Below are 22,988 nucleotides of genomic sequence, written 5' to 3'. Positions count from 1 at the left end.
GAAGGGGGGAAATGGTGGGGGAAAGGGAGAGAGGCCAACCATGAGAGACTCTTGAATGCTGACAAAAAGTGAGGACTGATGGATGGCGGGGGTGGGCATGGAGGAAGGCACTTGTGGGGATGAGCACTGGGTGTTATGTGGAAACTAATTTGACAATAAACTATTTGTTAAAAAAAAAAAAAAAAAAAGTAAAGGAGTGAAGAGGTGCCTGGGTGGCTCAGTCGGTTAAGTATCCAACTATAGCTCAGATCATGATCTTGCGGTTTGTGAGTTCAAGCCTTGTGCTGACAGCTGAGAGCCTGGAGCCTGCCTCAGATTCTGTGTCTCCATTTCTCTCTGCCCTTCCCCCCCCCCCACCCTGCCGCTCTCTCAAAAATAACTAAACATTAAAATAATAAGTAAATAAAAGTAAAGGAGAAGGGTGCCTAGGTGGCTCAGTTGGTTAAGCATCTGACTTTGGTTCAGGTTATGATCTCGCAGTGTGGGAGTTTGCGCCCCTCATCAGGCTCTCTGCTGTCAGTACAGAGCCTGCTTCCAACCCTCTGTCCCTCTCTCTGCCCCTCCCCTGTTGGTTCTCTCTCTCTCAAAATAAATTAACTTAAAAAATATAAAATAAAAGGAGAAAAAGCCATGGTGAAGAATGAGGGGATCTACTAAATGTACTTTACCTAAGTCAACTTTATCCGTGTGCAGAATTGCCAGTCAAAGCACAGTAGAAAGCAAGCTTGTAATATTGCCAAGATTGAAAAAGAGAGTAAAGCAGGTCTAGTAAATGAAAGTGAAGTTCAGAGGGAATGGATTTCTGACTCAAGAATTCACTGCTTCACCCCAGACCAATCACAGATCAAATTCACAGCCAAACAAAGAAATACTTGTGGGTTCCTGAAAAACAAAACAAAACAAAACAAAAAACTCCATCTTTGAAAAACCAAGTGCTTCAACAATTTCACCAAACATTTCTCTTCTGAAACATCAGCTCCTTTAGTAATGGATGTATTTCCTGAGCAAGTTGCTCTTAAAACTGGTTCAAACCATACATCCATTTGGCATGTTGGGGTATGTTGGGGTGAATGCCAGAATAACACACATATACATACACACACACTTAACACAAAGTATGTATGCACACACACATATATGATTATCATAACATTAATACGTGCATTAGAGATGATATTTCACATTAGAATCTGTGTGAGAGCAAGTAGTATATAAATTGAAAGAAAATTTTATAGAAGAAACTGCAAAGGGAGAAATGTATAAATTTTTGCAAATTATGAAATATTTTTAGTCTATCTTAAAAGAAGTTAATTTAATTGAGCTTGGGGAAGATGTGCCTACCCTAGAGGATGGTTTCAGAAGCACTGAGTGGATATAATTTTACCATCCACTTAGATGTGATGCCAGAGAGGAGTACTGTGTTAAGTCTTCCCTGCACACCTCAGCACTTTCAAACTACTCCCCTTTTGAGAATGGCTTCATGATCAGAAAGGGATGGAGATTCCCAAGACTGCAAGTCCCACAACATTCTTGGGGCTGCCCTTGGCAGCGTGCGCTCACGTGTCTTTCAGCCCCACGGCCTGGGGGAAAGGCCTGGCCATGTTGGACTTGGCGTGCTCACCCGCCTCCGGAGCCGGTCCCGCTCCTCCCGGATGGCGTTCATGGTGGCCTTGGTCCTGTTCAGCTCCTCCTCCTTGCTGCACAGCATGGCGGTCAGACTTTCATTCTCTTCCCTCAGCCCAGCCAGCTCCTTCTCCCAACGAGACCGCTCTTCAGCCAGGTTGGGATACAGGTCCCGGCCAAGTACCCCCTCGATCTCCTCGACTGTCTGGAAAGCACAAAGACAAGGCAAGTGGGTTACCTGGGAGAAAGGAGGGGGGAAGAAAACAGGCAGGATGGGAGCGAGTCCTGACAAGACGATTCCTCAGTCCTTTCACTGCCAACAGGAACCATGACTAACCCCAAATTATCCTCTTCTCGTTTTCGGATAAGGCTCTGTCACTTGCCTGGGTCACAGTCTGTGTTTCCCAACAGTTCCCAGAGTAAGAACAACATAGTCCCTCCAAGGTACGTTTGTCTATCTGCGGCTCGAACTGCCATGTCCGCACAAGCGTTTATCTCCTCCGCCCACGTTCTGGAGTCGGTGAATACACATAAGCAGACGGCAAGCCAGCTGCTGATCGTCGTGGTGCAAATGTGAAGTTGCAAACAGCATACAAAATCTAACTTGAAGTTTCCCAAATTAGAGGCCTCGCACATTCCAACTCCAAGAAACCGGGGAGTCCCATCACCATTTCCAGCTTTCGGTGTCATATCAGAATTCAGAAGGTGTGAATGAGGTTCAGTCCCAAGATGTGAAAGATAAAAATAAACCTCAGTGACACAGAAAAGATGAAGCTCGTTGTGGATGCTTCTAAGACAGCAGGGATTTAGTTAATTAACAAGACAGCTATGAGCTAAAAAGAAGAGAATCTTCATAATACTTGGAGAGGTTTTTTTCTTTTCTTTCTTTCTTTTTTTTTTTTTTTTTTACGAATTCATTTAAAACATAGTATTAATGGAGAAGGAACATGCATAAAATTAGAAAAAAAAAAGAAAGAATTCATTCTGCTTGCTTTCAGAAACTATTGACATCCATTGCCCTTTGGCATAAGAAACAAAGCCAACTGCTATGGAAAAAAGAGGGAGGATTACCATGTAGGGTAGAAGGTAGTGAGGAGACATGAGGAGAAACAGGTGGTCTCAAAAATTCAAGAATGTGAGGGGATGACTCCCGTGGGTGCCCACGCTGGTTCCTTCGTGAAAAAGTTACCCAAATCTTGTCACCCCTTTTCCCATGTGGGGTTTCATCTTGTCCCTCAAATCTGAGGCTCTTTTCCTCATCAGCTCTGCTCCAGGCTCTTGCTAGCTAGCAGAAATCCTCAGCCCCTGCCTGCCCTCTCCATGCTGAGGCTAGGGCTGGCACCTAAGTTGATATTACAATCAAATCTAGGGCCCGGGAGCAGCGCCTGGGCGGCTAAGTTGGTTAAGCATCCAACTTCGGCCCAGGTCATGATCTCAAGGTTCGGGAGTTCGAGCCCTGCGTTGGGCTCTGTGCTGACAGCTTGGAGCCTGGAGCCTGCTTTGGACTCTGTGTCTCCCCCTCTCTCTGCCCCTCCCCCTACACACACTCTGTCTCTCAAGAATAAAAAAAAATTTTTTTTTTAATTTAAAAGAAAAGGAAAAAAATATATAGGGCCTCAGAGTCTAAAATGAAAGAAATACCTGTGGTTTGCTTCCCCAAACCACATCAACTGTATATTCATAACCAAGATGAATAAGATGGCAAACCAGCTGCATTACACACATGAATCATGTTTACCTGGAGGTACCACAGCTCTTTTGTGAAATCCAAGATTCCTGTGGATAGAAACCCAGGCCTAGCATCGAAGGTATTTTTCAATTAACATGTCACATTTTCCCTTTTACGTAGGCTCCTCCCAGACTTCTCAGTGTGAAGTGCTCTGCCTACATTACTGAGCTCTGGTGAAGTGGAATAAAGATACCAGAGGCCCAAGAGCAACAAGATAGGTGCCCCCCTCGCTCATGAGGAGTTTGTGCAGACGCAGCACCTTCCTCACAGGTGGTCCCTAAGCAGGAAGACAGATGGCTGTGACAGGCATGGCTTACACCTAGTCCAGTGTGCTCAGGAGAGAGGACTCATTCAGACCCTGAATTAGCACCATGAATGGGGATCTTCTGAAATAATATTCTAGTGGCCTTAGAGCTGAAATAAAACTTCCAAGTTAATCCTACAACTTGAAAGTGCTACATGATGGGCCGCAGAAAAACGATACAATTCAATACCAGCAGTCTTGGAGTTTTCAAGGAAATTGTCATTTCTTTTCTTTCTTTTTTTTTTCTGAGGGAGAGAGACAGACAAAGCATGAGTGGGGGAGGGGCAGAGAGAGAGGGAGGCAATCCGAGGCAGGCTCCAGGCTCCAAGCTGTCAGCACAGAGCCTGACATGGGGCTCGAGCTTACAAACTGTGAGATCATGACCTGAACCGAAGTTGGATGCTTAACTGACTGAGCCACCCAGCCACCCCAGGAAATCACTATTTCTGCTGCAAAGCCAGTGACTTTGACTGCCGAAATAATAAATTGTTTCTAATGTTTGTTTATTTTTGAGAGAGAGACAGAAAGAGAGAGCACATGGAAGGGGCAGAGCGAGAGAGAGGGGGACACAGCATCCGAAGGAGGCTCTGCACTGATAGCAGAGAGCCCAATGAGGGGCTCAAACTCACAAACCCTGAGATCATGATCTGAGCCGAAGCTGGACAATTAACCGACTGAGCCACCTAGGTGCCCCATGCCTTTTTTTTTTTTCCCAGTGTGACTCAGCCCAACAAAAATTTAGAGGACTCCTACTTCTTCCTACTCCAATGTACAGTACGGTTTTCTTAGAAATGCTCATTCCTAACACATATTTGAGAAAACCACACTTCAAAAGAGAGAGAGATGGGACCATTTCCCTCGGATACTCTCAAAGAGCCAGCCAGAGGGTCGGGATGGTGTACCTTGATAGCCAAGTCACAGTGCTCGCTGGCCGTGGTGAGCTGCTCGATGTGCCTGTCCACTTCGGCCACAGAGAGGCCGCAGCTGCTCTTCTTCCTGCAGCAGACCACATTCTCCAGCCCCGTCAGCACCCTCTGTAGCTCCGAGTTCAGGTCACTGCAATTATCTGTGAGCAAATGTGGATGCGAGGAGTTCAGCAGGTAGGTGGGTAATGGATGCTCTGTTTCACTTACCGTGAGGGACCCAGTCAGGTAAAATGGAATGGCAATGGTGCTTCGTATTTCCAACTTTCCTGCTATGTGGCCTCAACTCACAGGCTGCTGGCACTGCCTCTGAGGCTTAGAGCCAACGTAAAGCCTTTACTTAGGAGTTTCAGATCTTGGCCATTTTCTAGATAGACATGCCATGCTAAATGCTCTCGTCTTTCCCTAGAAAACAGCTATTTCTCAAATTCCTTGGTAAGAATGAAAAAGGGTCCCACAAAGGGCTGTTGGGACTTCAGAAGACTTCTGGTCAACCTTCCTCCTCAGCCATTCAGACAAGCAGACAACAGAAAGAGTTTCAGCTAAGATCTCATAACTTTACTAAATGAACAAAACAAAAAGGCCCAGAGTGAACAGGGACACCAGGCATTTTAAAAAGTAAAAAATGTAAGAGAACAGTGCTTGCCTCCAATGAGCTTATTATCAGGACTTTTTTTTCTGATATGACCACTCAACGGTTCTACCACTGCAATTTAACTCACTTTTCCATGAGGGGAAAAGTAAACTGTTCTAATGAAGTTCATTTTGTTCTCCACGTAAAGGTCTTGTAAACCATTCCAATAATTTGATTCTGACTTAAAAATCTGGGTTACTTTCACTTGCTCGACATCTAGGGCCTGGTTTGGGAAGAAAAATTAATTATAATTTAATGTAAGTTACAAATATTTTAGAAGGTAATTTTGTGGGGGGAAAAACTCCCCTTAAAGTCAAACACAAATAACCTGCTATTTTGGATTCTTTTCTTGTAGCAAGACAGGTGTTCGCTCTAAGCAACCTCGCAGAGTACATTCTTCCCCCACCCCGGTCTGATTTCCTGCATGAAAGGGGTTCAACATCTTCCGTGTCTCTTCTCCATCCTCTATCCCCCTCCTCAGCATAGGCTCCACGCACTAAAACAGTCCATTGCTTTTGGTGTTTACCTTTGCAAGACTTTAAAAAAAAAAACAAAAAACCCTCAGTACTATAAGAAACAGGCTTTATCAGAATATTTTGGCCAATCTTATTTGACTGCCTGGATCTCCAAGTTACCTCAATCTAGAGAGAAGACACCCTGAGGCTTTCATACCAACCAATGAACACAATTATTTTCCCTCCTCTCACATCATTCCTACCCATCTCTGGAATGGCATCACTCAATTACTTAGGTTAACTCGCAGGCAAGCTTCATTTCTTTTTGCCTCACATCCGGAACCCAACCCATCTTGTGAGTGCAAATGCCAAAACCTATCCCCAAAGTGAGTTCTTCTTACCATCTCCGCAGATACCACCACAGTTCAAACTACCATGATTTCTCCACGGAACCACCTAAACGACTTCCAACCTCCACTCCCCACACTGCAGCCAAAGTGAGCCTTTTAAGGACGTAAGCCAAATGTTACTCCCCTAGCGCAGACCACCTAATGGCTTCCCACTGTCATTCAACTAAAATCCAAACTCCTCACCAGAGTCTATGAGACTCTGCATGATCAGGACTGATGATGTTCTCAACCCAGGCTGCACCATGCAATTTTCTGCGGAGCTTTTATAAGTTACCAACATCCAGGCCCCACCCCAGACCAATTAAATCACAGTCTCTGGAGGTGGGGCTTCGGCACTGGGAACATTCTTAAAGTTCTTCACATCACACTCACGTGCAGCCAAAATTAGAACCACTGATCCTGTCCTTGCCTCATCTGCCCGCCTCATCTGCCCGCCTCCCTTCCCCTCCCTCACTCCGTTTACACTCCTGACCTTCTCTCCATCCTTGGAGGACGCCAATTTCCTGTCTGCTCCAGGACTTCCTTTTCCTCTACTGTTTCCTCTGCCAAGACTGATTTCTGCCCAAGTCTCCACTTACTCTGCTCTCAGCTCAAATGGCACCTCCTCATCAAGCCTCTTCCCAACCTAAAGCGTGGGGTTCCAGCTCCTCTCTCGGCTCAGTGCCTACCCCATTATCCTGCCTTCTTCATGCCAATTACCACGATCTGATCTGATTTAGGTGCCTCTTATCTCCTCTCTCTGAAATGTGAGCTCCAAGAAGAAACTTTGATCTTCCTCACCAGTGTATCTGCAATAAGAATAGCATAGGCGATCAAGAATTATTTTTAAGTGGGCAAATGTGAACCTCATATCATATACTTAAGAGACAGACAGACTGGAAACACGGTGCCAGTAGCATCATGTTTTACATCAATCTTACGCTTTTTGTCCTCATCACGGACCATTCCCTGAGCTGCTAACCACTGAGAGGCACTCCTCACTATAGAAGGCTCTCTGGAGATGAAGCACAGGTGCCTACCACCAACTCAGGGCCAGGAGGTCTGGAGCAAACCACTGGAACTGTCTCTGGAGCCCACTTAATTCTAAGTAATAAACAGAGAAATTTCTCCAAATGATCTTTTACCTTGAAGTGCAGGGTTCCTGGTACACTGAGATGGAGTTAACACACACTCTTGAATTATTTGCATTATTTTTTAGTGTTTATTTATTCTTGAGTGAGACAGAGAGGGAGAGAGTGCCAGAGCAAGAATAGAGAAGAGGCAGAGTGAGAGAGGGACACAGAATCTGAAGCAGGTTTCAGGTTCTGAGATGTGAGCACAGAGCCCTATATGGGGCTCAAACTCAGGAGCCGCGAGATCATGACCTGAGCTGAAGTTGATTGCTGAACTGACTAAGCCACTCAGGCATCCCTGAATGATTTGTATTATTAAGTGCTTAAGAGCAGGATGAGGGGAAAAAGGGGGAAGCACAGTGACTGGAACCAGGGAAAGCCCGAGGATGCAAATGGAGACTCATATATCTGCTGGGGCAGACGCTGCCACTTAGCCCTGAGCTTCCTGGCAGCCAGAGCAAAAATGAAACTGTCCTGTCAGAAAGTAGGAAGCATTCCAGTTTCACAAGAGAGACAATGTGTTCTTAGCAACAGATGCTAAAAGTATTTAGGTGCATGGGACTTCGTACGTGGTGTAACCCAATGTGATCGCCAGCTTCCGCAGACACAGTTTCAAACATAGACGGATTTCATGTGGTTTCTTCTTATACTAACCTTCAATTAAAATTAACCTGTGTTAAAGTACAACGTGAAGGGAATTCTGGGAAGGCGTAAGTTCACACAGTCTTGGCTTTGTGCCTTGCAGTTGTCTAATTTGCTGGAAAGATGAAACAGGGGACACAGATGAATGAATGGAATGAGCATCTCCCTTTGAGCAGAGGAGGCAGCTAGCCACCTGCAGCCCAGGATGCATTGTGTTGGGGGTGATATCTGGCACAGCCCTTCTGGTTTCTTCTCAACAGTTTTGAATTAATTGTCAAGTCATTAGAATTTATGGCTATTGTTGTAAAATCAGGTCTGGCAATAGTGGGCCTGGCTCCTCACTCGACAAGCATCTGTGGAGTGGCCAGCAGCTGGCTGCTTTGGACTCAGCATGGCCATGGCGCTCCTCTGCTTCCCTCACTGCTGCTCACTGAGCCCTACCCCCTCCAATCAGCCCTGCCTCTGCTGTCAGCTCTAAATATAACTTTTCCCCGTTAGATTTCTGAGAGGACCTACAAAGACAAGAGAGCTCAGGGTCATTTTTCCAAGGAGAACCCAGCGGCTTAGGTTCTTACGTTGCTGTTTGAGGGAAAACCCAAGTACTAGGACAATCGGGAAAGAGGAAAGAGGGTGTTCATGGCTATGAAAATTAACCCAAACCAGCATTCTTGCTGGGCTAAACACATACACTAATTTTCTTCTTTCTTCCTCAGGATCAACGAAGCCTACCCCTGGAGCTCCATACAAGGAACTATCCCAGAGTTAGTTTACTTTGCATCTGGTGTCAAAGGCTGCCTGTTCTTTGTGGAGTTTTTTGTTTAAACATTTTTTTTAATATAATTTTTTTGAAATACATAGAGAGAGTGCAAGTGGGGGAGGGGCAGAGAGAGAGGGAGACACAGAATCTGAAGCAGGCTCCAGGCTCTGAGCTGTCAGCACAGGGCCAGACATGGGGCTCGAACTCACGAATTCCAAGTTCACGACCTGAGCCAAAGTCAGACTCCTCACCGACTGGGCCACCCAGGTGCCCAAAGTTATTGGTTTTTTTGAACCTCCTGTAAAAACCCTAACCCTGATACAACATTAGACATTACAAACACTTTCCCTGGTCCACCTGACCCTGAGCTGTGCACCTTTACCAGAAGGGATCTGCTCCACAACACGGTCACAGCTTCAAGAGCGCACGCTCCTGGGGCTTCTGCTCTACCTTTACCGGTCATGTACCAGCCTCCTTTGGAAGCCTCTCTCTCTCTTCCTCCTAATAGCTGTTTTTCAAGTTCTGCCTCAAAATACCCCTTTCCTAGGAAGTCTTCCCTGATTACTTATGGTCTTTAAAAAAAATTATCCCTTAAAAGTTTTTTAAATTGTGGTATAGTTGGCATGCAATGTTATATTAGTTTCAGCTGTACAGCATGGTGACTGGACAAGTCTATACACTATGCTGTTAGCTGCTGTCACCATGCAGCGCAATTACAATGCCACTGACTGTATTCCCTGTGCTGTGCCTTTCATCCCTGTGACTCATTCATTCCCTAAGTGGAAGCTTGTATCTCTCACTCCCCTTCATGCATTTTGCCCACCCCCCACCCACCTATAGTCTTATTTACTTCTTTCTTTGAGGCATTGCATTCCCTGTAATTACTTATTAACAGACATATCGACCCTACTAAGTCCAGCCCTGGGGACCAATGACTGTTTATCAGTCCTTGTGTTCCCAGATGCTCACAACAGTGGCCACGGACCAGTGTTCAATAAAGACCACCTGAGCTGAAGGTGTAAAAGAAATGAAAGACTTTTTTGGTAAATCAACTTAAAAGTATCCAGTTTTTGTTAGGCGGCTCACTGGTCAAGAATCATCAAATCTGGGGCGCCTGAGTGGCTTAGTCGGTTGAGCGTCCGACTTTCGCTCGGGTCATGATCTCGCGGTTCGTGGGTTCGAGCCCCGCGTCGGGCTCTGTGCTGACTGCCGGCTCAGAGCCTGGAGCCTGTTTCAGTCTGTCACTCCCTCTCTTTCTGACCCTCCCCTGCTCACGCTGTCTCTCTCTCTCTCCTAGAAATAAATAAAAACATTAAAAAAAAAGAATCATCAAATCTAAGACCTATCACGTGGCATACCACACCCTGCTTAAAAGGCAGAAAGCTTTCAATTGGGTGGATCCCTAAGGTGGATGTGTCCACTCAAGTTAGAGACGCTAGGCATAGTGAATTTGAGCCAGTCTGAGAAACAGAAGCAGCTGAAGGCCTGCTGTGAACAGTCCCAAGGCCTTACCTAGTGGTGCAGCAGCCCAGGTCATAACCACAATGTACCACCAGCACATGTACCACCCCTCCCCGCCAACTGCTGTTCTGCCTGGGTGTACACTGTGTCTCATAAGGCAAGTCAAATGGAGCAAAGAGCTACAGATTCTTTCAGCATCAACCTAGAGGTTCTGCTAAGAGGCCAGCTGTGATCTCCTAAAGATGTAACCGCTCAGCTGCTGCTGCGGTGCTAACGCTGAAACCAGGAGGGCTGTGGCTTTCCTTTATAAGCAGCCCCCTTCACGTGGCATGCGGCAAGGGATAAGCAAAACTAGAATGAAACACGGAAAAGAAGAAACAGAAGACAACGGGAGGGTCTGCAAGAAAGGAGTAAGACAGTATCCATAAGCACATGTACCCCAATGTTCATAGCAGCACTCTCCACAATAGCTAAAACATGGAAAGAGCCTAAGTGTCCATCAACGGACGAAGGGATTAAGAAGATGTGGTTTATCTACACCATGGAATCCTACATGGCAATGAGAAACAATGAAATCTGGCCATGTGTAGCAACATGGATGGACCTTGAGGGTGTTATGCTGAGCGAAATAAGTCAGGCAGAGAAGGACAAATATCATGTTTGCACGTATAGGAGGATTAGGAGGAACTTGACGGAGGACCATGGGGGAGAAGAAGGGGGGAAATGGTGGGGGAAAGGGAGAGAGGCCAACCATGAGAGACTCTTGAATGCTGACAAAAACTGAGGAATGATGGATGTGGAGGGGGAGGGGGGATGGGCATGGAGGAGGACACTTGTGGGGATGAGCACTGTTATGTGGAAACTAATTTGACAATAAACTATTTATTAAAAAAAAAAAAAAGACAGTATCCATCAAGGTTGCACCCTGAGTACGGCACACCAGGCCTGTATCTCCTGAAGGCAGGAGGACTCAGAAGAACGGTGCTGTGACAGCTTAAAAGCACCTCAAGATTGCCATTATCGACAAACTGATACCATGAATTTCCTGCAGCAACACAGTTGTGAAGGCACATCACCACCCATGTATATTCTTGCGAAAAATGCTAACCTCATATCTTATGCTAAGAAAACAATCAGACCATCCAGACTGAGGGACTTTCTACGATGCTACTCACATGGCCTCTTCATAAAAGTCAAGGTCATGAAAGACAAGAAAGGTGGGAGACTTGTTCTAGATTAAAGGAGCATAAAGAGACGTGGTAACTAAACATAATGTGTGAGCCTTGACTGGATCCTGGATTAAACAAAAGCAACAAAAGACATTAATGGTACATTTAGGAAAATTTGAATATGGACTATATATAACATTCCATCTGGGTTAAAATTCTCGAGTATGATCAAAGTGCTGTGGTTAAAAAAGAGAAGTTTCCCGTTGTTAAGAGGTTTGTGCTGATATATTTAGGGTGAAGTTGCATGATGTCTGCAACTTACTTTCAAATAGCTCAAAAAAAAATTTCTGCATGTGTGCAAAAATCCAATGTGTCATAACATGAACAGCTAGTGAATCTAGACAAAGGGCTTCTAGGGGTTCATTTTACCATTTATGAAAGTTTAAAGTTTTTCAAAATAAAAAGTTGAGGGGGGAATAAATACTTTACCATTCAAGGCCAGAAGGCCTGACAGAGCACGGACACACTGAGTCTAGATTTAATGTGGGGACCCCTGTGATAATCTATTTCTCTGTGCAGCTACAAGAACCAGAATGCTCTCTGGAAAGTGTCACTGCCACACCCAAATGATCCCCCAAGACCACAGGCACGAGTCAGGGTGGGAGCCACCAGCCGCCACGCTGGCCGGGTCCTAACTTCACTGGAAGGGATGTGTTTCTTTTCCCAAAGGAAACCAAGTTGTACTTTCAGGACTTTTTTTCTTTTCTTTTTCTTTTAATGTTTATTTACTTTGAGAGACAGAGAGAGAGACAGAGACAGAGCACCACAGGGGCAGAGAGAGGGAGACATAGAATCCAAAGTAGGCTCCAGGCTCCGAGATGTCAGCACAGAGCCCGACGCGGGGCTCAACCCCATGAACTGTAAGACCATGACCTGAGCAGAATTGAGATGCCCAACCGACTGAGCCACCCAGGCGCCCCGTACTTGTAGGACTTCCTTTTCAGCCAAACTTACCAGCCTGAATTTGTTTTCATTGTTGCTACAGTCACTTTGCAGTTTTAACACAGTTTGTTTCTCTACAACATCACCTCTGACCACTCTCTCCCCAAGCTCAATAACCTCTGGTCCAAATGGTCCTTCCTCAGTGCCTGGGTCTTCCATCTCCACTCAAGGGCCCTTTTTGGTTAGGCCCCTGTCTCAAATCTCAAGAGCAAACAGTGCCAGTGCAGAGCAGGCTGTCAATACCAGTTCCAGACCCTGGGGCTCTCACTGTGGCAGGGATGGGAGAATTCCCAAAGCTTCCAGGAGAAAGGAGATGTGCTTCTGACATCCAGATATGGTCGACACAATCCTTTCTTTCAGGAACCATGGTCATAGTGCTGGTTGGGGTTGTAATAACCCTGATGAGAGTCCCAAACTTTATTCCCATTACAGATTAAAACAGGCTTTCACAGGGGCGTCTGGGTGGCTCAGTCGGTTAAGCGTCCAACTTCAACTCAGGTCATGATCTCGCAGTTCTCACAGGTTCGAGCCCCGTGTCGGGCTCTGTGCTGACAACCAGCTCAGAGCCTGGAGGCTGTTTCAGATTCTGTGTCTCCCTCTCTCTCCTACCCTCCCCTGTTCACTCACTCGTTCTCTCAGAAATAAATAAAACATTTTTAAAAAGTATATAAAAATAATTAAAAAAAAAATAAAACAGGCTTTCACTGGCTGGTCTTGGAAGCAAACACTCCTTTATAATGCTGGTTTTAAGGAAAAACATGTCATGAGTTTCCAACAACCAAAAAAAGCCAATTTCATCTGAAGAGACACAGTCTGTTTAGAAAATTTAGACAACTTATATTACAAAAGGAGTTTCTGAATCGCAACATTTATGGGAACTCATTTCGAATAAATGTGGTAGATCAATGCCTTGCCATTTGCATCTTATACCCCAAGTGTCGTTTGGGGACTGAAGAACTACTGAGTACAATTTGGGAGAAATGCTTCAAAGTCACATAAACTGAAAAGAAGCCATGACTTTTCCTGCTTACAAGCTTGATTACTGTAAGGAAAGTTCCAGAATGATTTTAGGTGCACTCTTCCGTCATTCTGCCCTGTTGACATTCGCAGACAGGTCTTATTTGACCAGGCTCAGATCCCAAGGAGAAAGCACACAGCCACCTCAAAGAGTCCAGTGAGTCAAAGTTCAGAACTTCAAAGTCGCCTCTAGGCTTGGTTCTCAGGGATGACCAACTCTGTGAACCGCTTAGGAGAAATTAAGCCGCCCGGTTAAAGTGAGGCGAAGGAAAAACAAAAAGGCCACAAAGGGGGCCTATTCCATCAATGACTCAAGGGGCTATTTTCAATCCCGTCTAACCTTTCCAACCTGTGGCCTGATTCTTCAAAGTTCCAGAATCAGGTTACAAATGATCTGAGGGTCTTTTAAAAAGCCTTTGTTGGAGGACCCATCTAGTCACCCCCATTCCTCACAAAAATGCAAATTTCTCCAGACAGCCTCCCTTGTCTTTGTAAACACTTCTCTCCAACCCCGCAGAAATCGTTTTTGGAGGCGGCAGGGCTGCCTTTCCCTGCCCCGACCCCCCTTTCTCCTCACTGGGAGTGGCTGCTTGACACTTTGGAACTTTTTTTCCTGAAGCCATTAAGTCTCATCGGCCATTATGCCAGGAAAATCTGGCTTTCACGTCAAACATATTTCATAGTCACAGCTGTGCCAAAGAGCCAGGTTTCATGTGTTAAATTCTTCCTTGGTTGTCCTCCAAAAACCACTCATAAGGAGGAAATCTGTACCTAAATGATCCCACCAGCAAACAAGGTATCATATGCTTCCTTTCATCCCTGAGTGTGGAATAGTTGAGCATTGCTAGATCCCAGGGAAAGAAGAATTTCTCATATAACGCCAGAAGAGATCTCAACATAAGGAGCAGAACCCACTGCAGGCTGTGCAAAGGTCCAGTGGATCAAGGATTTTGTTTTACAAACAACATTTCCAGATGAGCTCTGCTGTTCCATTAACAGAGCTGGGAGAGCAGCCTGCTAGAGCGTGTGCCCCACACACGCACGAACATGCACACACGCATCTGTGTTCTGCTCTATGGCAACAGCCAGAGTCACTTGGCCTCAAAGTGTTCTGAGATGGAAGTCTGCAAAATCTCGATGAACGGCAAACACTGCTATTAAGCCAGGTGCTGTGATGGCACAGCTGCTCCCTAAATTCCCCCATCAGCACAAGAGACCTCAAAGGATCGCAGTAAGCGGAACATACTAACCGCAGGCACGTTTCACCATTTAGGCAGAGGCATGTAAGAGCAAAGACATCTACAGAAACACGGCCGCCAACAACGGTAACAACTGCTTAGCTGTGTGGCCCTGGACAAGTGACTCACCCCCTCTGAACCCTGCTAGCCCAATTTGACAGGTGAGGAGATTTACAGGGCCTCCTTTCAAGGCTGAAGATTAAACACAAGGAATGCATGTTAATGCTCGACATAAAGTGAGCAAAACATGGTATCTATTCGAGCCAGCCTCTCCCTAACTAGAGCTCTTTGCCAAACTGAGGGAATAAAATTCCCAAGCCGTAATTCCTGCCTTGTCTTTGTCTATTACCTTTATTTTCCAAACAGCTGTGTGACCAGGTCTGAACAGAGGTAAAGCAGTTTATTTTAAGATGCCATGAGACACTGCTGGGGCCTGTCTCCTTCTTCACAGGACTGGTTAGATAGTCGGAGCACTTTCTAAATTGCTGGTTTACTCCTCCGGGCGGACCCTGCCCAGCAGCTGCTCGCTGACTGGGCAGCCTGGCTCTGATGGGTGGGGTCTGAAAACAAGAAAAGTGCTTTCTGATGAAGGGAGAAGATTGGACTAACTCGTGCTATCTTAAATGAAGATCGGTGAATATACTGCAGCAAACCCTGCATACAAAATCCGGCTTAAGAAAACCTCTGGGTTGCTAATGCAGGTTTGCAAATATAGCAACCATAATGAAACGGCTGCTTTTTAATGATTTCCTATAATGGTGTTTATATATGGAAGCTTTTTTCCCTATTGAAGCCATTTAATTGGAAAATGGCAAAGGAATACGAAGAGGCAGGCTTCCAGTTCCGATGGACGCACACAGGGGCGGCACTCTGCAGAAACCCTAATGTGCTCCTCCTCCTCGATGTCCCTGCCCTCCTTGGGGACCCAGCAGGTGCCGGCCCGGGGCCTCCTGGGCTCTCCCCGTGCCCCCTACTCTTTATCTGCATCGCTCCTGCCTGTCCCCCGAGTTCTGCTGGATGTGACCTCTGGGATGTATTTACCAACGCTCCTGCCCGAGGGTGTTGCCGGAGCCCCTGTCCACCTCCCGCTGTGGCCCTTGCTCCACTGCTGGTCATTCCCTGTTTCTGTGTCTGCATCCTCCAGAGAAGCTCCAAGATGGCATTGCCTGCTGCTCAATACTGGGGGCCTCCTCTGTGTGGGCACTGTTACACTGGCACACAGGACAGCGGGAGCCCCTGCCCTCGTGGTGCCTGCATTCTAGATTCTGGCGTGAGGGACCGGTAACCACTGGTAACGCTCAATGAAATAAATGCACATACAATGTGTCATCAGGAAGCACTAAGTGCTGTGAGGAGAAATGAAGCTGGCAAAGGAGGACAGCACCTGGCAGTGAGGGTGAGGAAAGGTCACAGTGCTCCACTAGGGCCCTCTGACCAGGGCTGGCTGGCTGGCAGCCACAGCCAGGGAGCTCAGGGTTGGCTCAGGGAAGGAGCACTCCAGGCAGAAGGAGCAGGGAGACAAGACGAGCTGGTCAGGTGTGACGGACAGCAAGGACGCCAGTGTGGCCACGGCTGGGGAAGACCAGGGATGGGTGGGGAGGTGGCCGCCTGAAGTGGGAGACGCTTAGCTTGTGGGGGCCTAGTGTTGATGTCAGGAGTTGGGATGTCCCTCTGGGTGTGAGAGAACGAAGTGTGAGAGTCTCGCAGTCGGAGGGCCTGTGACTTACATCCCCCTCGCACAGCACCCAGTGAGTGGCTAAACAAGTGAGTAAGGGCCGCCTGTGTGGGCAGAGAACACATACAGGCATTGCGGAAACAGGGTCCTTTCCAAACAGGAGCTCAGTCTCGTCAGCAAAGGTACTATCACTGGCTCTGATGAACGTATATTTATAGCGAGGAAAAGGATGGAAAGATCGGATCTGAGATTAATGATCTGGGAAAACGAAGCCAGCTCATAGCACAGGCAGGCAGACCCGGGCTCCTGGGCAGACAACCTGAGCTACCGAGTGCTCTGTCAGGAGCCCCGGAGGTCACACCTGAAAGACGCCCGGTCTACTCAGGTAGGGTTACCCCTCCACTTCCCCACCCTACTTATGAAACATTGTTGGAGTACGGGGCACAACTTAGTTTCATAAAACGCGCTTTTAGAGACATGAATGGAGAGATCAGCGTAGGCACATCTCTTTGCTTGGATGGGAACGTCTTGGCCATCAGCACCTGTCCCACTCCCAAGGCTGGAAGTCAGAGTCCAGAAGCCTGGGGTCAGGAGGGTTTGAGATCCTGACGCTGAAAGAGCAGCACGTGGGGCTTGAACCCACAGCTGGGATGGTCCCAGGAGATTGTGTGTATTCTAACTTAAGGCCTGGGGTATGGGTTCAGGCAAGTTTCAGAGAGGCAGTTTCAGCCTGAAGCCAAGAGCTTGAGATCTGGGAGGTTTCCCCGCTCCTCATGCCTTTTCTGTTGAGATCACATCGGTTTCAGTTTACAGGCTCAATGACTGCTGGCCTTAGGAGCAATCCCTCCTGTTTACCCTTCCATCTTCTTTGAGTATTCTCTGCCTCACTGGCTTCCTAAATATGGCTCTCCTCATTTCCTCCCACCTTTGGCTGGCCGACTGCTTGATGGACTCACTGACTGCTTTACTTGTTCATTCCAGCAAGTTTCTCTGAACACACACTATGTTCTAAGCCTGGTGGCGGGCTCTGGAAATCTATTAGAAGATAAAATAAATACACTTCTGCCCAGTGGAGTTTAGTGAGTCAGTCAAGAAAAGAACTAGAAATATATCATTTAAAACTTCAATTCGAGGGGTGCCTGTGTGGCTTGGTCAGTTGAGGGTCCAACTTTGGCTCAGATCATGATCTTGCAGTTTGTGAGTTCGAGGTCTGCATTGGGCTCTGTGCTGCCAGCTCAGAGCCTGGGGCCTGCTTTAGATTCTGTGTCTCCCTCTCTCTTGGCCCCTCCTCTGTTCGCTCTCTCTCTCTCTCTCTCTCTCTCTCAAAAATAACTTTTTTTTTTAAATTTCAATTTGATAGAAGATGACAAATGGGGGCAGCAACAGGGTCAACACAGGAACTTGCACAGCCTGGTGCTCAGGAGATGCTTTCAGAGGAGATGCATTTAAACTGAGACTGTGTCCCTGCCAAGAGCTCTTTAAAGTCTCCTCTTCAGCTGGCGGTCCTCAAAGCTTAGGCCCCCATTCTCTGAACTCCTCGTTCTACGCATAGCCTCCTGCAGCTTCAGCAACCATCTGCAATAACCCAGTGTCTCCTAACTGCTTTCCTTCAGCCTAGACCTCTCCTCTTGGCTTATGTATACCTGCTGCCTTCGGAAGCAACTCCGCCCACAGACCCCGGGACACCTCGGACTTATGCCTGAACAGAACCTCTGACCTGCACCCTGAACTCCCATCCCCTCGAGTGAAACAAAACCAAACAAAACTCAAAGCAAAGCCACCTGGCTCTCTTTCCTGTCCTCCCATGTTGGCGATTTGCAGCATCATCCATCCACTGTACAATCCAGACACTAAGGGAACATCTCCACACACATACTTTCTCCTTTCACCCTCTGTTTCTAATCCTTCAGCAGATCTTGCCAATTTTATACCTCTCTAGATCTCAACTACCACCACCCTGATCCTAGCGATAATTGTGCCCAGTGGGATGTTAGCAATGGTTTCCTAGCTGGCCTCCTCCATTCATTCTTTTACTATTATTCTTTTAATGTTTATTTTTGAGAGTGGGGGGAGAGAAAGAGAAAGCATGCACGCTAGTGCAAGTGCATGCAGGGAAGGGGCGGGGCAAGGGGAGAGGATCCAAAGCCGGCTCTGCACTGACAGCTCGTGAGATAATCTGAGCTGAAGTCAGACACTTAATGCACTGAGCCACCCACAGGCCCCTCCCCTGTTCATTCCTGATCCACTGATTCTCTTTACTATAGAATGATTGATTCAAAATGCAAATCTGATCATCTTGTCTCCCTCCTCCACTACTAAAACCTTTCAGTGGTTTCTTGTGTGTCCTTGAATATAGGTCAAACTTTCTCACATGGCCGATAATATCTTGCATGCTATCACCCCTACCTATCACTCCAGCCTCCATCTCACACCTCTGGGCCCTCCATACACGATGATCTTTTTTCATGTCCTTGAATGCGTCTACTTCCCCCACCTTCCCCCGAATTCATCTCTTTCCTTACTTGGTTAATTTCTACTTACCCTCCAGCTCTCAGCTCAAATGTCACTTCCTAGAGGAAGCTATTCTAGAATCTTAAGATGAATCAAATTCCTTTGATAAACTCTCATGGTATCATGTTCCTTCATGTTACAGCACTTTTATAATTAATACAAATGTGTACTATTAAAGTCTCTCCCCAATGACATTTTAGATTCTAAGAAAGTTACACTATATTTACCTCTCCTACTTCTTCCTCTAGCTCTTCCCTACATATGACCATTTCCTCAGATATGGTGTTCTTCCTCCTGACTCCACACACTTTGGACCACAAAGATCACCTTACGTAACTTCAAAGGCTTTATCCTCAACCCCAATCTCTCCAAAGATCCAGTTAAGCATCTCCAAGTAGCCCAGTGGTTTTGCAACATTCTGTGGGTTGACTGCAGCCCACAGTTGAAACACTTCATTTGGCAACTTACTACATAGGTACACACTCAACAAATAAGTCTCATAATTCAGTATTATTCTATTTTTTTTCCTGTTTGATTTCACTTTAAAAGTATTTTTCATACAATCTCAATATTCACTATCAGGTCATGACCTGCAGTTTATAACACACTATACCAGGTATTCCCAGATGGGCATTTCTCTACAACTTCAAACATATGTACCTATTTCCCACCTCATTTCTCAACCAAGCTTCCTTACTAAGAAATATGATCATGCCCTTAGTCACTTTGGATCAACATGTTGGAGTTATTTCAGATTCCTTCTTACCCAACGGTCGCTAAAAATGATTGGTTCTTCCATCACAGTGTGTTGCCACCCATTCCATCCTTCCCATCCCTGCCTTCATAGTTCAGATTTTACTCCAACTTGGAACACTACAATAGCCTTTTCAGCTGATTCCCTACTTCCAGATTTTTCAAATAGAGGTGACATATGTTTGAATCACAAGCATTAAGGCAGAAAGCTAATTCAGCTCTTGAGATCCAATAAAGGAGCACGTAAGGGACTCTCAAATGGATGTGATTTCATCTACTCACCAAACTCCTTAACTAATTAAATTTTAATTCAGGCTGCCTTATATTTCTAAAATTCCCATTACAATCTGGCTTCGTGCAATGACAGGCAGACTCACCCATGTCAGCAGTGACCATGGTAGACTGGTTTTCAGGAATGGAGACAGAAGTCTGGTCTTGGTCCATGCTTCGAGAGTCTTCATTGACCTCGTGCTGACTCTGGCTAAGTTCTGATCGCAGTTCTGAGTACTCATCTTCCTCCCTGAGAAAAGAAAGGAGAGTCAGCTACCACTGACCGAGAGAACACAAATTCCTAGAAAACATGACATTGAAGAGCAAGAAAGAAATTCAGAGAGAGGCAGATCTCCCCCACCCAACCCCCTCAGCCATATGGACTAGGACTCTTTTCAGGCCTGATAAATGGTCAGTCACATCCAGTCAGTATGTGAAACCTAAAGGTTGCTTCAGTGTACACACACATACATACACACACACACACAAAACAAGATTCATCTAACAGCCTACTAGAAACTTTTTTCCTTTAAAGATTTCCTGAAGAAATTAGGTTTTTTCACCTCCTCAAATTCTGAGATGAAAAAGAACCCAAGACCTGAAGCAGTATTGGTCTGAGTACATAGGCTACAGGGGGCAGGAGTCTGGTGTACAGGAATATCACATCCCATCACCTGGAAGGTCCCACTGTGGGCTTTCTCCTTGGAAGGGGATGTAAGAAGTGTTGAGCCTGGAGCTACCGGAAAACCAGCACCTCACCGATGCAGATCAAACTGGATGCTTTGAGAGGTCCCTCCCACACTTACTTTCCCCAAAGTAAGCCAGTGGCATTAGGGGATGGGAAAAGAAGGTGGGAAGAGGAGAAAAATAGACACAGTGAGTTAATGCACCCCACTCAGTAGTCTGTTTCCATCAGTTAGCACTTCTAACAGGAAGACAACACTTAAATGCTGCTATGTTCCATCTGTACACACACACCCACCCCTTCTCAGCCCTTCACAATCCCTCAATCTTTGGTCCTGGAATTAGCTATGAGCAAGTGAAGGAAACTTAAAATTGTAGCAAGTCTTTCAAAGCACATGCATGCCTCTTCCTCACGCCACCACCATCACCACACACACAATGGACACAGACGTGGAGGGCACAACATTGACTCCCTCTGAAGCATTTACTTTGCAGGTGAGCCAGAAGAGAAAACTGTCAGGGGATTTAATCATGAGGGTGGAGGGGCGCCTGGGTGGCTTAGTCGGTTAAGCGTCCGACTTTCGCTTAGGTCATGATCTCACGGTTCCTGGGTTCGAGCCCCGCGTCGGGCTCTGTGCTGACTGCCAGCTCGGAGCCTGGAGCCTGTATCAGTCTGTGACTCCCTCTCTCCCTGACCCTCCCCTGCTCACGCTGTCTCTCTCTCTCCTAGAAATAAATAAAACATAAAAAATAAAAAAAAAAAATCACGAGGGTGGAAAGTCCATAGGGGTCTATGAAGAAAGCCAGGAAGAAAAGTCCTCTTGGCTTGGCTTTCACTTAAAGTAGTTGACACCAGGAGGACAGAACGTCTTCCAGTCTTGGGTTTGGGGTAGACCAAGATGGTGACGCGTGACCACTGGAACTTGGAGAAGAGACAACTGCCATTTTAAGCCGGGGAGATACACCTGTAAGTTAAAGAATGTGAAGAACTCTCCAGGGTTCTTAGTTCTTTCCAGAAATCAACATCCTCACAGGGAAGGAATTCAGCTGAGCCCCTGCTTTATAAGGTGTTTTTAATAAAAGCCATCCTGAAATCTGGGGAGACTCTGAACAGATATTAAACCCCCAGACATGCAAAATATGAATTAGAATGGGAGCAGTGAAAGCAAAAAATATAGGTTAATGTTCTATGAATAAGTTAATTATTAGCCACCTGCAAAGCTAACAATAATTAGGTTTAGGAATGAAAACAATTAAAAAGTACCTTAATAGTAGCCTTTATGGCCCAGAGGGTAATTGTGCTCTGATATATCAGCTCTCCTTTCAATCAGCACTTAGAAATCTGATTTTAGTTAACGGGAGGTTTTGTGTGTGATGAATAAATTACCTTTGTTGCACGGCCAATGTAATCAGCTTCAGCTTGGCTGAGACTCTCTTTATAGCCAAGAAAGCCAGATAGATGCTGCTGTATCTCTGGTATAAATGGCATTTGCAAAATCGTTAAGAGCCACCTTAAACCCTTCTGGCTTGGCAGGTTCCAAAACATATACTGGCTGCCAAATCTCCTGCTTTGTAAGGACTTCTAGGGCTTATTAGGATGAACTTTATACAGCAGAGAAGAGGGAAGGGGTAGGAAAGGCAGGCTGTTGATTCAGGGCCATTCCTTACCAAGGTCAGAGTACAGTCTGAAGGAGAATCACACCACATTAGAAATGCTATCTTAGGCAGAAGACTTTCAGGGTCATGAAATGCAAAGCAAGGATCCTTGGTCAATGTATCTGAGCACCAAAATAAGGATAGGAAAGCCAAGACCAGATGGATGTGGTCTTCCAGGAGTCAAATGTGTCCATAGCTAATTCTAACCTAAGAAGGATGCTGTGTGTGGGCACAGGAGGGGAGTCTGGGACTGCAGGTGAGTAGTAACCAGGGAAGACTTTTTATTGAATGTGAATGACAATGGGAATCGAGAGGAACAAGTAGCTGTATAGCTGAGACCACATGGGGTACAGGATAGAAACATGAGGCTGGAGGGGCACTCAGGTCGCTTGTTGAGTGGGCCGTTGGGACCAGAAGGAGAACGTACTGTATTGAAGGAGGCAAATCATCAGGGTTAGGTGGTAGAAATAAAAATAAAATGAGTGAAGTCCAGGAACTCAGGAAGAAGGGCGTGCTGCTGAGCTCTCATATGAAAACAGGTAAAACAAGCAGGAGGGAAGTGTAGAAGGTCTATGTTCTTGACCCCAAAGGGAGGGGCTGAGCTGAGCACACAACATCTCTGGTTAAGATTCCTCCTTATGGTGATCATATTGAGTCCTATACTACAAACCAACACGTGCAAACAAAGTAAATAGCAATTAGAGGCAGAAAACAACCTAGTGAGTTCAGGCCGGGTTTTGTACCACGAAGAATGAGGTATAAAAATGGTTACATTGAACCTAAATATTAAAGCTTTGTGCAACCTTGTTATTTCTCCCACTGACTTTGGTTAAAGAATTCAGAGAGCTGCATATTCTTATCATCTGCTGAATATCATTACTGGCAGCATTCCTGAAAAGAGGCTGGAATCCGGGACTGAGAAAGAACAAAAGCCAATTCACTCGGGGCTTTTTGTAAGCTGAC

At 46.1% G+C, this 22,988-nt stretch overlaps 1 protein-coding gene across 3 annotated transcripts in view; it reads right to left on the bottom strand.

Moving 5' to 3' along the window:
- The window catches only part of MCC (MCC regulator of WNT signaling pathway), a 276,051-nt gene that overhangs the window by 77,381 nt on the left and 175,682 nt on the right, over positions 1-22,988 (bottom strand). For all 3 annotated transcript variants that reach the window (XM_039239740.1, XM_039239741.1, XM_039239742.1), the window contains exons 4-6: positions 19,793-19,935; positions 4,559-4,722; positions 1,622-1,828 (exon numbers count right to left, since the gene is read on the bottom strand). In XM_039239740.1, the coding sequence (XP_039095671.1) occupies positions 1,622-1,828; positions 4,559-4,722; positions 19,793-19,935 (514 nt within the window). The remainder of the gene's footprint in view (positions 1-1,621; positions 1,829-4,558; positions 4,723-19,792; positions 19,936-22,988) is intronic.

Source organism: Hyaena hyaena, unplaced genomic scaffold (genome assembly GCF_003009895.1).
Source record: "Hyaena hyaena isolate Hyena2069 unplaced genomic scaffold, ASM300989v1 scaffold_160, whole genome shotgun sequence".
Classification (NCBI taxonomy): domain Eukaryota; kingdom Metazoa; phylum Chordata; class Mammalia; order Carnivora; family Hyaenidae; genus Hyaena; species Hyaena hyaena.
This window is presented reverse-complemented; position numbering and strand designations above follow the sequence as displayed.